The 13,585-nt window shown below is 43.8% G+C and overlaps 1 protein-coding gene and 1 non-coding gene across 8 annotated transcripts in view; both read right to left on the bottom strand.

Annotated features, from left to right (window-relative positions):
* htt (huntingtin) overlaps window positions 1-13,585 on the bottom strand; it is a 39,551-nt gene that overhangs the window by 13,317 nt on the left and 12,649 nt on the right. For all 7 annotated transcript variants that reach the window (XM_049567713.1, XM_049567698.1, XM_049567722.1 and 4 more), the window contains 33 exons: window positions 13,114-13,272; window positions 11,876-11,973; window positions 11,654-11,793; window positions 11,421-11,484; window positions 10,370-10,470; window positions 10,100-10,246; window positions 9,764-9,884; window positions 9,516-9,661; window positions 9,178-9,362; window positions 8,792-9,015; window positions 7,913-8,039; window positions 7,689-7,813; window positions 7,484-7,594; window positions 7,264-7,341; window positions 5,872-6,095; window positions 5,686-5,764; window positions 5,395-5,556; window positions 5,246-5,301; window positions 4,914-5,062; window positions 4,610-4,746; window positions 4,390-4,506; window positions 4,078-4,200; window positions 3,686-3,945; window positions 3,373-3,515; window positions 2,983-3,211; window positions 2,607-2,748; window positions 2,297-2,476; window positions 1,840-2,016; window positions 1,544-1,620; window positions 1,219-1,354; window positions 964-1,086; window positions 649-856; window positions 232-377 (listed from right to left, as the gene is read on the bottom strand). In XM_049567713.1, coding sequence (XP_049423670.1) covers window positions 232-377; window positions 649-856; window positions 964-1,086; window positions 1,219-1,354; window positions 1,544-1,620; window positions 1,840-2,016; window positions 2,297-2,476; window positions 2,607-2,748; window positions 2,983-3,211; window positions 3,373-3,515; window positions 3,686-3,945; window positions 4,078-4,200; window positions 4,390-4,506; window positions 4,610-4,746; window positions 4,914-5,062; window positions 5,246-5,301; window positions 5,395-5,556; window positions 5,686-5,764; window positions 5,872-6,095; window positions 7,264-7,341; window positions 7,484-7,594; window positions 7,689-7,813; window positions 7,913-8,039; window positions 8,792-9,015; window positions 9,178-9,362; window positions 9,516-9,661; window positions 9,764-9,884; window positions 10,100-10,246; window positions 10,370-10,470; window positions 11,421-11,484; window positions 11,654-11,793; window positions 11,876-11,973; window positions 13,114-13,272 — 4,694 coding nt within the window. The remainder of the gene's footprint in view (window positions 1-231; window positions 378-648; window positions 857-963; window positions 1,087-1,218; window positions 1,355-1,543; window positions 1,621-1,839; window positions 2,017-2,296; window positions 2,477-2,606; window positions 2,749-2,982; window positions 3,212-3,372; window positions 3,516-3,685; window positions 3,946-4,077; window positions 4,201-4,389; window positions 4,507-4,609; window positions 4,747-4,913; window positions 5,063-5,245; window positions 5,302-5,394; window positions 5,557-5,685; window positions 5,765-5,871; window positions 6,096-7,263; window positions 7,342-7,483; window positions 7,595-7,688; window positions 7,814-7,912; window positions 8,040-8,791; window positions 9,016-9,177; window positions 9,363-9,515; window positions 9,662-9,763; window positions 9,885-10,099; window positions 10,247-10,369; window positions 10,471-11,420; window positions 11,485-11,653; window positions 11,794-11,875; window positions 11,974-13,113; window positions 13,273-13,585) is intronic.
* LOC125886678 (small Cajal body-specific RNA 14) lies at window positions 7,067-7,196 on the bottom strand. The gene has a single exon (XR_007449087.1). It is a non-coding gene; the product is annotated as a small Cajal body-specific RNA 14 (non-coding RNA).

The following is a 13,585-nucleotide window of genomic DNA, read 5'->3' as shown; positions in this document are numbered from 1 at the left end:
AGAGAGACATACAAGGGTGGAGGAGAGAGTAACCACTTCTGTCTAATGTATCTGGGACCCCATAATTTCATCCCTATTTGTTATAGACTATTAAATTCTTGTGTCAGATGATTGAGACTGAAGCCTGGAAATCTCACCAAACAGGAGAAACAAAGATCTTAAATGTGATTAAATTAATCAAATGATAACAAACAAGTGACTAAACAAAACATTTAATAAGTGGTCTTTTACCTCAGTTGCAGTACAAGTGAAAGTGGTGATGAGGTGCTCCTTGTCAGAGGGAATATGTAGTGAGGAAGGCAGCTGGCTCACATTCAACAGGTACTGGGACAGAGCTCTGCAGAGCGACAGAACCCTGGAGTAGAAACCTGGCTCATCTGAAAACAGACAGCAGACAGAGAAGAATATTTTTCTTCAGCATTTTTCCCCTTAGATTTAGGTATCAAACCAGCATTTCTTCTACTCCTAATACAAAATGCAACCTCAATGCTTTACAGAAGAAGTCATGGTCAATTAAGTCAGTTCAACTTAACTTAAAGTTGTACAAGCGGTCAAAATTTAGCAGACTTAGAAACGACTGATCTAGTATGAGATATTACGGAGCTCTGACTTTATATTTTCATACACCAATCTCTCCCTCCCACTCACCATACACATCAGCTAGTTGCTTCCAATATGGCAGTGGCTGGGCGGGTGGCAGGAAGGACTGGTGTGGGGAAGGGAGGGAGCCGGTGACTCCCGCAAGCCGTTCTAGGGTCACCTGCAAGGCTGTCTCCAACAAGAGTGACCCCTGACCCCGTGCTAACCGCTGCATCCCCATACTTAGGCATGGACACAGCAGGCTTAGGTTGAAGTCCTGGAAGGAAAAAAAAGGCAGGTTCAGATGCAATATACTCAATTATTAAAATAATCAGTATGGTCAAGAATATTTATCCCTGATATCTGGGCACTGCAGTCTGTCACCTTGCAGCTCATGGTGTTAAAGAGGTCAGTGGGAGGAAGTTTGGTGAGGAGTTCTGTTGTCTCCAGCAGCGAAACATCTCCACGAAGACAACACTGAGACTTCACCAGAGCCACGTACCACTCCTAAAAACAAAATTAAATCATGTGCAAAAAAACATTAATACCTCCTATTCTGGGTTTCTTTACTTTGCAGGACCAAGACAGACAGTAAAAAAATGAAATACAGACTCAGACACTGATTCTCTAATCTCTCACCTTATCTGCAATGACGAGCTCAGGGGCTGGTGGTGGATCCCCATCCAAGGGGTGTGATGTCACAGGAGGTGTGGGGCTGCTGGTGTCCGCAACAGTGGCTCTGAACCTGTCCAGCAGGGAGTAGAACCTCTGATGCCTGAGAAAGAGAAATGCAGGGAGAATATAATGCATTTTTCCAGATAGATGTTCTGTTTAAGTTTAGCTTGACTGGTGTGTTTTATTTCTGTTTTTTGTTGTTTCTTCTGCTTTTTACAATACAAATATAAATTAATATGCAACAGATTGCTAAAACTACAAACCTCAAATTGCAATACAAAAGAGTTACCTCTGAGCCAGGCCACTGGTCTGAAGGTATTCCTGTATCCTGTCCAGTTCCTCCACAGGCAGCTGAGCTATACTGTTCTGCAGGACGGAGGGTCAGAATAACAACTTCAGAGAAATTTTAAGTTCAAAAACTTTTTACCCTAAGTGAGAAATCTACTTCTATCAATATATTCATGAGTCTTATATAGGTTGGGTACTCCTATGGAACCATGACACTAAAATAAAATTTGGCACACATTGAGCTGACAAGCCAACTCCCCTGTGACAACAAGTTACAAGCCCACACACAAGCTGTACCTGTAGTGTCTCAGCCAGCAGCATCTCTACCCTGCGACACGCCAGTGTGTCGACCATGCGGGCCAGAACCCTGAAGGGTGTACTGAGCAGCTTGTCCACATACAGCATCAGCAGGGAGCCGGACTGACTCAGGTGGATGCCTTCCAAACACTGCAGGGTCTTCTTCAACATGGTAGGCTGCAAGAGGAAAGGAGGACTCAATTAGTAAAGGTAGAAAAGGGGTGACAGAATAAGAGCAAAGAGAAAGAGAGGTGAAGAAGAAGGCAAGTGGATGAAAAGAGGGCAGGAAAGAAGGAAAAGTTAAAATTACTCCTGTGATGATAAACTGAAAAACCAAAAAAGAATGTTGCCTGAAAAGAAAAATCAAGATATATTTGATCAAGACTGGTCGTTTTTAAATGTGCTTTATGAATACAATGACTTGGCTGCGCAGGAGTTAAAAAGGGTGTGATCTCACAGTGCTGAGGTTGTCACAGCGGGACTGGATGGCCTGGATGAAGAGACCACTGGCAGCTGAGTTGCGGTGCACAGCGCTGATGAAATCCTGCACTGGAGGCTCATGGGACAGGCTGATGAGGTCACGCACATGGTTGACTATCAGCCAGGTCAGATGCTCTGAGTCATGAAGGTTCTGACACTATTATTCCAAGAGAAAAATCAAAATGAACACGTTAACTTAAAGTTTTGTGTAATCAAAATATTTTTACGATCATCATCTATTTGTGACTTACTACAAAATATGTTAACACTATTGTTATGAGTCTCACCACATAGTCACAGAAAAGGATGAGGGCCCCCCTGCGTACGATCTCTCGGTTGACCATGGCTAACCGAGTCTCAGGCTTGTCCTCTTCTCCTTCCCCAGAGGAGTGAGGGCTCAACAGCTTTGTGCAAGAGAGGCTATGTCTCCTGAGAGAAGGATGGAGACAGGGTAGGTTGTCACAAGATTCTGTGCCGTGCTCATGCTCAAACAGGGATTCATTTTGGACAATATGTTGCACTACAAATTCATTTTTTGATGCCTTGTAGTCTTACAATTCAGGATACCTCATTGTGTTTTTTTATGATATGACACACATGAACGATTAAGGTCTAAACACAAACATATGACATCCATGAGTAACCTACAACATCCATTCTTACTTGGGTGTCTGGTGCACCTCAGCCCACCAGGAGTAGTTGGTGTAGTCGATGATGAGGAGGACCTGGCACCACAGCAACACCAGGGAGGGGTGGGTGGTGATCAGACACTGCACCATGCTGTTCAGGCCTTCCAAAGGGTAAAACAGGCCGGCCTCAGTGCCTGTCTGTCCACCTCCACCCTCGCCCTTCAGGAGACGGCTAGCTGCAGCTGTGATCCTGCGAAACATTCCTGGAAGGAGAAGGAAAGCAAAGAGGGAAAGGACTGTCAGTGTCCTTATATTTAAAGTGCATCACTTCCTAAGAGCATCATGCATTTCATTGTAAAGCTTAACATCTACTGTATTAGCCAGACTCTCAACAAAAATGACAATTAAATTTCAACAAGCTCACCACTTTTGAAGACATGTATGAGGCACATGAGCAGTGTGCCCAGCTGCTGGCAGTAAAAGGTGTGTTGCTGCTCTGTAATGTCCACTTTAACCTGCCTGGAGGAAATGTCATCCAGCAACACTCCTACCAGCTGCAGCAGGAACCTGGAAAGAGGGATTACAGGGACAGATGTCAATGAAAGTGAGAAGGAAAAAAGGAAAGACACATGGAAGCAAAGTAATGGTTGCAAAAATGATCAGACTGAGTAAAAATATTCCTCAGTCCTTACATCAAAAATATCCTATAACTACAGATAGCAAACACGCTCACTAACCTGGCAAAGGTTTCCTCAGGCAGGGCTTTTTGGGCCTCACCATTAGGTTCCTGGTTACCTAGAGTGTCAGCAGGGGGAGGGTCACTTGGGGACGGGCTCTGCTGATGCAGGCGACGGATTGTATGGCAGGAGAGGAGATGTGGGGTGAGGGACAGCTCATGGACCCGCGACAGGACAATGTCCTCAGTGGACTGGGAGACGAGTACCCTGAGCACCGCCAGGATGCCAGACACCCACAGCTGGACTGTAGCTACTGATGCCTGGGAGGAGCAGAGGTTTGAATTTAAGTCAATTAAAAATCTATATTTTGCAAGGTGTGTTAAGGTACATTCGACAGGCAAGTTAAAAGTCTGTCCAGGTTTTTGTGCATACTAACTAATGAGATGTCTCACCATGGTGGCCGGGGTGGTAAACATACTCTTGAGCAGCATGTCTACAGGTCGGAGAGAGGAGGGCGCCACAGTCTCAAAGAGAGTGTTCAACACTCCCAACGCCTCTGGAGAGTCTAGGTGCATCTGTGAGGATCAACATACAAATATCTTTACTGATGACAATATAAGGGTTTTTCATTACATATGTTGTAGCCTAAATGTCTTATATTTGTCACTGTGCACCAACACACACACACACACACACACACACACACACACACACACACACACACACACACACACACACACACACACACACACACATTTTCCTACCTGCTGCCTAGCAATCATTGGAAGTATGACGTCAGCGATCTGTCTGGACAATCTCTTCCACTTGTCCTCATTCTCTTTGTGACACTGCTGCAGTACAAGAATGAACATCTCCAACACCTGCAACACACCATGGAACAGAGATCATCAGGCAGAGAAAAGACTGACTGGAATGTTTTCACATTAACATTTTGGGTCTGTTTGTATCCATTTGTGACCGTACCTGATGGTATTGCACAAGTCTGAGCAGCATGGACACCACCACTTCTTTCTGGGTATCTAACTCTTTGCCTGCATCTGCTTTGTTTGAGCCCCTCAACACAAACAGGTCATGGACAATTGGCTGCAAGGCTGGGATGGCTGTGGAGGGAAAATTTAATTACTTAGACTACAGCTATGGTAAGAATGTGCTTTTGAAGTAATGCGCTAGTGTGAAGTAAAGTTTAGAAATGTAAGCGAGAGTAAACTTCAGTGAATGTGTTTAAAAGTAGAGAAAATGGTTGTGTGTTGCATGTGTTCCCTCTCACCGTGTGTGACAGCTTTCCTGCCGCTCGCCATGATGCCATCACACAGCTGGATGATCTTGGGGATGCTGATTATCTGCTTGGAGTGGTAACGCTCATAAGACAGCAGCACCAAGAAGAAAAAGATGTTGGGAATGATGGCCTCCGAATCTCTGCGTAAGAACAGGTATTATTTTAGTTCACAGGACGGCACTGAATAGATGGGCTAATCTACAGTTCAGTGGGAGAAAGGTTTTATCACTACTGTAACCACACATAAAAAAAACGCCTGGGAGAGACATGGGTTTGTGAAAATGCATGACTCATGGATGAGAGAAAAAAAAAAAAAAACTCACCTGAACTGTCCAACCTCAATGTACTCAAACTGCTTCAGGACAAATCCTATGAACACCTAAAACATAGAATACATCTTCCTGAGTGAGCTTAATTCAACAGACTGAAGATGAACTCACACAGTGTGTGTGTTTTTTTGTTTATGTTTAACCTGATCTGAGTCCAGCAAGCAGTAGTTGACTCTGAGCTGCACAAGTTGGGCGAGCAGGTCCAGTACTTGTCTCTGCAGGGCCACAGAGGTGCTGGTAGTGTACTGCTTCAAAGCTTTGATCACCAGCGGCTCAAACAGACGAATGTGGTTGTGGATTGCGTTCTGGCAAAAAACAACAGGGGAGGCCACAACTATTAGAGGAGCAGCACCTTGCTCAAGCTAATGAGCAATGAAAATTATACTTGAATATCTATTCACAATCGCAACTCAAAAAACAGCACAACAGGTTACCTTGTCTCCTCTGTGCCGTGTTGCATTTGCAATATTGGACCTCAGCTGGTTCGAAGCCTTTTGCATTACATCAAACCATCTAAAAGAGGACAGAGAAGGCAGTTTCTTAAATGTTGTTATGTTTATTTATCTGAAAGCATGTCATTTTCTCCTCCTGTGCCTCATCTGTATGTTGCTACAACCCACCCAGAGGTGTCCTGCTCCTGTTCAGCCTGCACCATGTTCCGGAGACTGGCATCAGCGAGAGCCTGGGTGAAGTGAGTGTACGGTGCCATGAAGCAGTAGTGGTAAAGGCCCGGTCTCAGGCTGGACGAGCCAAGACGGAGAGCCTTGCCCTGGGAACGGCTTGGTCCACTGAGGTAACCCTCATATTGAGAGGCCAGGTTGGTGCCAAACAGGGTCTTCAGCAGCTAAAGAAAGATAGGTCTTCAGTTAATAAATAAAACAAGCAATAGTTTGGAGTCCACATTTGTTTAGATGAGTTTAATTTTCAAATAGACTTGTGTAAATAAACTGGCTTACACATTTTAAAAAGGATTCATTTCATTAAGGCACATTTCTTCTAACTAGATTAAATCTGCTATTCTCAAGTGGGCCCTGAAACACCAAGCCATCAGTCAATGATGGGCTGCCAGTGAATGTCTGCTGACCTAGTTTTTGCTTAGTATCTGGCACCGTTGGCAGTAGTCGGCCACCTTGTCAGTGTTTTGTCAGGGTGAGCTTGACACAAACTTCTTAAATTAGTAAAGATTATGATTTTAGCCACTGAGCTCTTTAGCAGAAACAGTTCGTATTTGGCAACATGAGGCGACGAAACAGTCAGCCTCCGTCGCCACTAGTCCTTTGATGTAGATTAGGTGTATCTGGACCTTTGATTAGAAAATATTTAGTATCAACCAAGTCAGTATTTTTTCTTTGCACCTAATCATAATTAAGTCGTGGGGGTGTCTTACAGGATATTCCCCATTTCAGGCGACCTCATGTTTATGGTGTTGGATTAGATTTTTCCATCCTTAAATTTATCTTAAGTTTATTTGTTCCCCTGTGATTTACTGACTTTGGTCTTGCATAGGACATTTTTCTTCGCAAGGGCTGATGTCCCTGCAGGAGTAAATACCAAAGGGACACATCTTTGTTATCTCCGTCAGATTTGCTGGCTGCGCTTACTAACAGTGATCTATCTGTTTTGTTTTGTTCTTTTAGGAAAGAAATTCCTCCAATTTCTGAATTAATTCAGTGCAAACTAGATTGACTGTTATGCAATGCAGACTATCATATAATCCTTCTTCATCATACTTTGCTAACAGTTACGAAATTTGCTGCATCTAAAAAGGCACAGGCAAGACGACATTAGGCTAATATATGACTATGTGTGTATTAAGATGTATGGAACCATCGCACAGGGAAACCAATGCCTTTACAGGCCCTGTCGGCAGGAACCAGCCTCACTCTGTGTGGAGTCGCACCGGTTGCAGCACACTGCTCAGTGTTGGAACCATAAAGACTGCCACACAAAATACAGCCAACAATACAGACAACTTGCTCTACAATGACAGACAAACTACACAGATTACTGACCTGTTGTACACACACAGTAGCCATGGTTGGTTCTCTGGAGAAGCAGGATTTGAGGTAGCCCAAGATTTCCTCCACACACTGACAGAGAATATAGTTCATCAATTTATTCAACTGATTGATACATTGGCTTATATTACTGAAACAAACTAAATTATTTTTAATGAAATAAAAATCATCCAGAATCTCGTTCCTGCTCACAGAGGTGATGTCATATCTTTACCTTGCTGATGTCATGTAGTGTGGCCAGCTCCAGGAGCTGTGACAGAACATCAAGAGTGGAACGCAGGAAACTTCCAAACTTCTCCTGGTTGCTGTGGAGGTCCAGCGTCACCTAGGATGCAACACACACAATTAACACCACTTAAGATACTAAAACTTGTTTGTATTTTGATAAAAAGTGGGGTAAAACGGAGGCATGCCCTGACCTTGTAGTTGGCATGTGTAGCTTTGAGGACATCGTAGAGCTTGAGGTAGGGTGGCAGGTGGTAGAAGTTGCCAAGGGTGGTAGATTTGTTAACGGTTGTTGACCCAGTGCTCTCTGCTGGCCTGGCTGCTCACAAAAAGCACAAAATCAAACTTTTAAGTATTCACAGACAATTCAGAGAGATTATATGAAGCTGTGCTTGTGCATGGCCAGGTGTGCATTTACCTGTGTTGACCTCATTGCTTTTCTTTGGGCTCATAGGTGCAGCACTGGGCTCAGTGGCATCCTTCTCCTTGCCTTTTCTCCGAATGGGACTGAGGGAGGGGGTGTTGCTCAGGGAGGGGAGGGTAGCCTAAAACAAGAAGTGAACTCAATACAATGACCTTCCTGTGGATACAACTTGTAGTCATAAGCAGATGCCAGTGAAATGTGACTTAAGCCTGGCCCACGCTAAACGTTTTTCAAATTTCAAACCAAACCAACCGACATGTCATGATAAATAGATAATTGTTCTAAAGTGTGTGGAGAGCAAGGATTTGCCCAAAACAGCATACAACACACTAACAGATTCCATTCACGAACAACCAGAGTCCTGACTCCCAAACTGTGAATCTTGTGACTTTAGAGTAAACAAACATGGGAGAGGACAGGCAGGAAGAAGGTTTTGCACCACTTTTTTACAGGAAATCAACAAAGAAAAATTTGGATAAAGTCAAGGATACCACAGAGTAAATTCTGAGTTGAAACCCAATTGATATTGCATTAAAACCCTCTGAAACCCACAGGGCCGCTGACGATCCTTGAGTTCCGCTCACACAGAATTTCAAATCGTAAATATTTAACATTTGATACTTGCATTTTGAAATTGTTGTGGCAAAGATAGACTTCCTTGCAGATCAGAGGATATAAAAAACACTCTTTACATGACTCGCACCACAGGAAAATCTGGCAAGATGATCTTTAGAAGCATCAAAAAAAAATCCGGGCTTTGCTGATGATTGTCAGGAGAGGGAATCAGGCACAAAAAAATCCGCCTGATTCTTGCGTAGTGTGTACCTCGCACTACAAATGATGACCAAACACAGAGAGTCTATGAACAGTTACCTTAACTGCCGGTCCAGGTGGTGTGTCCTCTAGCACATGGGCACAGATGTTGAGGATCTTTAGTAGGTGAGAAAAGACTTGCTCCACCATGGCCACCAGGGAGCGCTCTGACAGCCCTGCCCAGGGTTCCTCCATCTTATTTGGGCCTCCACTGGTGTTGGTGCTACCACTGCTGCCTTCCTCCTCTCCAGCCCATGGGTTGCGCATGCATTTAGGAGCCACAGCTGGGCACACGATCAAGAGACAGTTAATGATAACAGTTATCGATAACAAGTTATTGTTTTTGCCTCAAAGTTTGAGTGAATAGTGGTATGTTTGCAATGTAGTATAATTTCAAGCTCCATAAACAGCATGGTCTCATGAATCTTTGTATGCACATTACCCACCAGCGATCAAATTGCCAGAGAGCAAAAGTGCATCCTGGTGTGAAGAGAGATCCAGTGGAAACCAGGCGGAGGAGAGTAAGGAAAGGACCATGTTAGCCATTCCCACTGTCAGAGTCCTCCGCTCAGTCTCTGGTGCAGACGAGGTGGTGTTTGAAGAGGCTGGAGCACTGCTGGGCTGTGACACACTACAGAACAGAGGGACAAGGACATAAGATGATCAGGTGTGTGTGGAGAAAGAGGAGCACGTTGGCTGGCAAGAAATTGTGTGGAAGATAATACAAATAGGATGGCATTAAATGTACAGGAAAATATTAATCAACAAGAGAGAGTGCACAAACCTGAGGGCCCTGCCCCTGCTGCGGTTGAGACTAGAGCGGGAAGAAAAGCTGCTACTGGAGCTAACATAGCCACAGTGCCAGCCTGTGCTCCAATTGCACACAGGAAAATTTGAAGCCAGGAGGCACAAGGCCTCACAGCAGCCGAACTGCAGAGAAATAAGACAAACGGATGGTATTTAAAAACAATGTCAAGCTTTTCATAGAGCAGGCAAAAAAGGTAAAATGTTATGCATGTCTTAAAAGCTCACCGTCAGGGCTCTGGAGGTAGAGGAGGTGAAAGCATGGGAGACGGCAGTAACAACTCTGGACAAATTGTTCTCGATTGTGACATCAGACACATTGTTGGACAAGTTGTAGCCTCTGTATGTCCTGGAAGACATAGAAAAGGGAAGAGCAGAGTTTCTCAGGTTGTGCTCTAATTTTTTTCATGAGCTTTGTAATTAAACCACTCAATTTCAAAGCTCTTGTAGAGTGAACAACACAACAAACTGTATGTACCATAAAAAGGAACACATGACAATGATCTTGAGAATCATTTTTAGGAATAGGATGGCACTGAGAGCCTGTGAGACGACTGCACATACCTTGTGATTGTACTAACTGTGAACTGGGAGGGGGGTTGTGTCTCATGCATCAGCAACTGCAAATAGACTGAACTCTGGTCTCGGGCGATAGCCACTACCGGGTCCACTTGACCTTGGTCACAGTCATAGAACAACCTGGGAACCAGCCTGGTAGAGAGAAAGCCGCAGAGACATGCGGGAAGGATTAGAGGAGACATTAGGAAGAAGACACCTAGGGGGGAAAATAATACAAAAAGTGCGCTTGTCAGCAGTAAAGAAGAGATAGTATACCTGCTGACAGCAGAGGCTGCTACATGCCGGACTCTGGGGTCATCATCTCCCAACAAACAGATGACCACATCGTTCAGGACTCTGTCCTGCAGCTGCAGCCGCTAGATAGAGAGAAATGTGGACTAATTAGGGACCACAGTCTCAGCAACTCAAGCAGGGTCAATTAAAAACGGATAATAAAAATAGTTGCCATTGAATTTCATAATCGATTAGTTGGGTCTATGCTATGATGCATGGCGCACTGGGCAGCGTCTCCTAAGGTGGAGGCAAAGACTTAGTGGAGCAGTAAGTCAGCCAATTCCACATCTTGTGTAGCTCGTATTGCATTACAAGAAATGATGCCATCTCCTTTGTCTTTGGAGTAAGCATTTGATCCAGTGTAGCCAGGCATCCCTTAGCTGAGCCCCCAAATATTTTGAAGCTAACACTTCATAAAGCTAACAAATAGCTTTATCAAAAGGGCCTGGCTACACTGATCATCACAAAACAGAGAAAACAAGACAGAAGGTATTTCTGTGAGTGAACACTAATTTGTTGAAATTAGGTCAGAGAGACACTGGAGTGTAACGTGATGTTATGGAGTTTTTGGAAAATTTCACAGCATCAGTGAGAGACAGTCTCAAGTGAATCCTTCATTTCTTCACCACAGAAACTTCAGCAATGTCTGATCAAATATATGCTTGTCCCATTTCCCATTTTCCCAAATTCATTTCTTATTGAAGAGGCCTTTTCTGTACTTAGTCTTGATGTAGCATACATTTGGTGGATTTTTATTTGAAGTTGTTTGAAAGAGCACTGTCGAGAAGATGAGGAATAAGTTGTTGTTTTTTCAAATAAAATACTAATATAAAATAGCTTTTTTTCCCCTCTTTATTTGATCAACAACTGATAAAGCAAAGTAAAACAGATTAATCCAATATCAAACTAATAGTTAGTTGTAGCACTAAACTCAAGTTGAACAGGACACACTGAATGTCTTTGTGTCTTAAAAACATTTGAAGATTTGAATTTTCAAAGCAAGACTACAATAAAGGTAGAACGGAGAACTTACCCCAGTGTAGTGATGATCCCCTTTGTGCAAAGTCTCCGTTTTCCTCTCGAGGAAATGTACTAACCTTAAAGAGGAAAGAGTAAATATCTTTAAAAGGCAGTTGAGTGACATGATTAGACATGCTATCTAACAGACATTGATAATGTGAAGAACAGTGATGCTGAAAGTACAGTCCACCCCTAACAGCTTGAGCAGGTAGCTCCAGTAATACAAAAAACGACAACTGCTCTTACCGGAAGTCCATCTCAGCCAGGGTCTCCAAGAGCTCAGTGCGAACAAGCCAATAGGAGGAGTCCCTCAGAGCGAGAAGGTTTATCAACAACTGCAGGCCGAGCTCACTCAACGTACTGCTACACACAGTCATGAGGCAGTGCTGAAATATGCATAAAAGTAGTCAGACACAAACTTGCACGCAGAGCACCGATTACTGACACACTTGCACAGAAGTGCCTTACCCTCACTGCAGAGCAAGCCATCTTACAGGTGACGGATGATTCATCTTTCAGAGTTTTTTGGAGCAAAGGCACCAAGTCCACCAGGGACAGGGGGTTACCTGGACCAGACAGGCGAGAGAGAACCATTATGATACTGTTCAGATTTTTTTTGTCCAATAACTTAATTTTGTGCTCAAAGTTAAAAATAGAAGGTTGTTGCTAAAACAGGAAGATGATGTATGACCATAGTAGAATCTCTAAGTCATATGTTGTCCTCAGGCAGGTGCACCGTCTGAACAATGTAAACATCATAATAAGATAGCTTGTCTAGTTATCTTGTATTTTACCCGAATTGTGGCACCATAACCTTAGTAACATCTCTGTGTAGCTGCCCTCCATCTTAGTTTAGTGTGTTGTTTATTGTAATAATGGCATTTGTTGCCAGTGTGAAGTGAATGGCGTCAATCAACACCACGAATATCACCAAATACCCCCGGCTAAAATAGCACAACACACCAAATGTCTCTCACTTGCTCTCTTCCTTACCGTCTCTTGGCCACAGGGCACCGCAGGATGGATAGAGAAGTCCATTGTCTGAAATGCAGTTCCGGGATGTGTTTAAAGTTTGTACTGCCCACCAGCATCGGCCTCTAACAGGTCCAGACACTGGGAAGCACATAATTTTCAGTGCCATTAGAAAAAATAAAAAGAGTGACACTACTGTTGATCGGGGCAGCATCGGTGCTGTGCGCTGAGGCGAAAGCAGCCTATGCTAGTAGACAATGCCCCTCCTAAACATCCCATAGCTCCATTTCAAACAGCAGACCTTGGCAACAAATCTATCCTTCCTTTGAGGGACTCTGGCTGCTGCTGCACCACAGAGCTGCACATCAGCCAAAGAGCACCTCATCACTACACAACCAACAGCTGCAGCAGGAGGAGATGGTGAAGAGGAGAGCAAGTGAAGGAGAGAAGAAAGTCGCCATGTTGTGCCAAGTGTTGTCTCACTTGTGCTCTGTTAACAGCAAATTAACCAAAGTAATGCCATATTGATGTTTTCCAAACTTTTGTAGATGCCATCTTTTTGCTATAGTTATGGATTAATGTTACATCTGACCATTAAACACACTCCCTGTTCTGATTTAAAAAAAAAAGAATGTTAACTATTAAACAGGAAGTAAAACTGACTGGAGGGGGTTTTTAAATACTATCCAAACTTTAAAAATGTCAGCATCAAGAGAAACACACCACACACACACCTGTTGCACTCTGCACACTGGCCAGCCAGGTGTGAATGTTGTAACGTGTTTTGGTGAGTGCAGCTTGTATGATGGCTGCACAGAGGATGGCAGTGGCTCCTCTGATCTGGGGGTCCCCATGGTCAATGAAGCCCAGGATGTCACTGATATACTGCTGCTCTGCAAGGGGACAGAGAAAGAGAGCAGGGTCAAAGGCAGAGCTGAAGACGGTGGAGTGTGAATAATAATATCCGTTACGGCTGAATTTCATTTAGTTGCTTTAGTTTTAGGGTCCTGTCATGGTGCACGCTGGCTCACCATCACACTGTCATTGCAAACTGGAAGACAGTTAACGTTATTAGTGATGCCTTTGCTTTTCCTACAATGACAAGTCAAAATGTCTGTTGTGTAAAAGCCCCATTGTGCTCCATAAAACAGCGGCAATTATATTCACTAAGATAAGTGAATGCAAAAGGCCACAGACCAACAAAAA

Source organism: Epinephelus fuscoguttatus, linkage group LG3 (assembly GCF_011397635.1).
Source record: "Epinephelus fuscoguttatus linkage group LG3, E.fuscoguttatus.final_Chr_v1".
NCBI lineage: Eukaryota > Metazoa > Chordata > Actinopteri > Perciformes > Serranidae > Epinephelus > Epinephelus fuscoguttatus.
The sequence above is the reverse complement of the archived record's forward strand: the minus strand, read 5'-3'. Positions and strand labels throughout refer to the sequence as shown.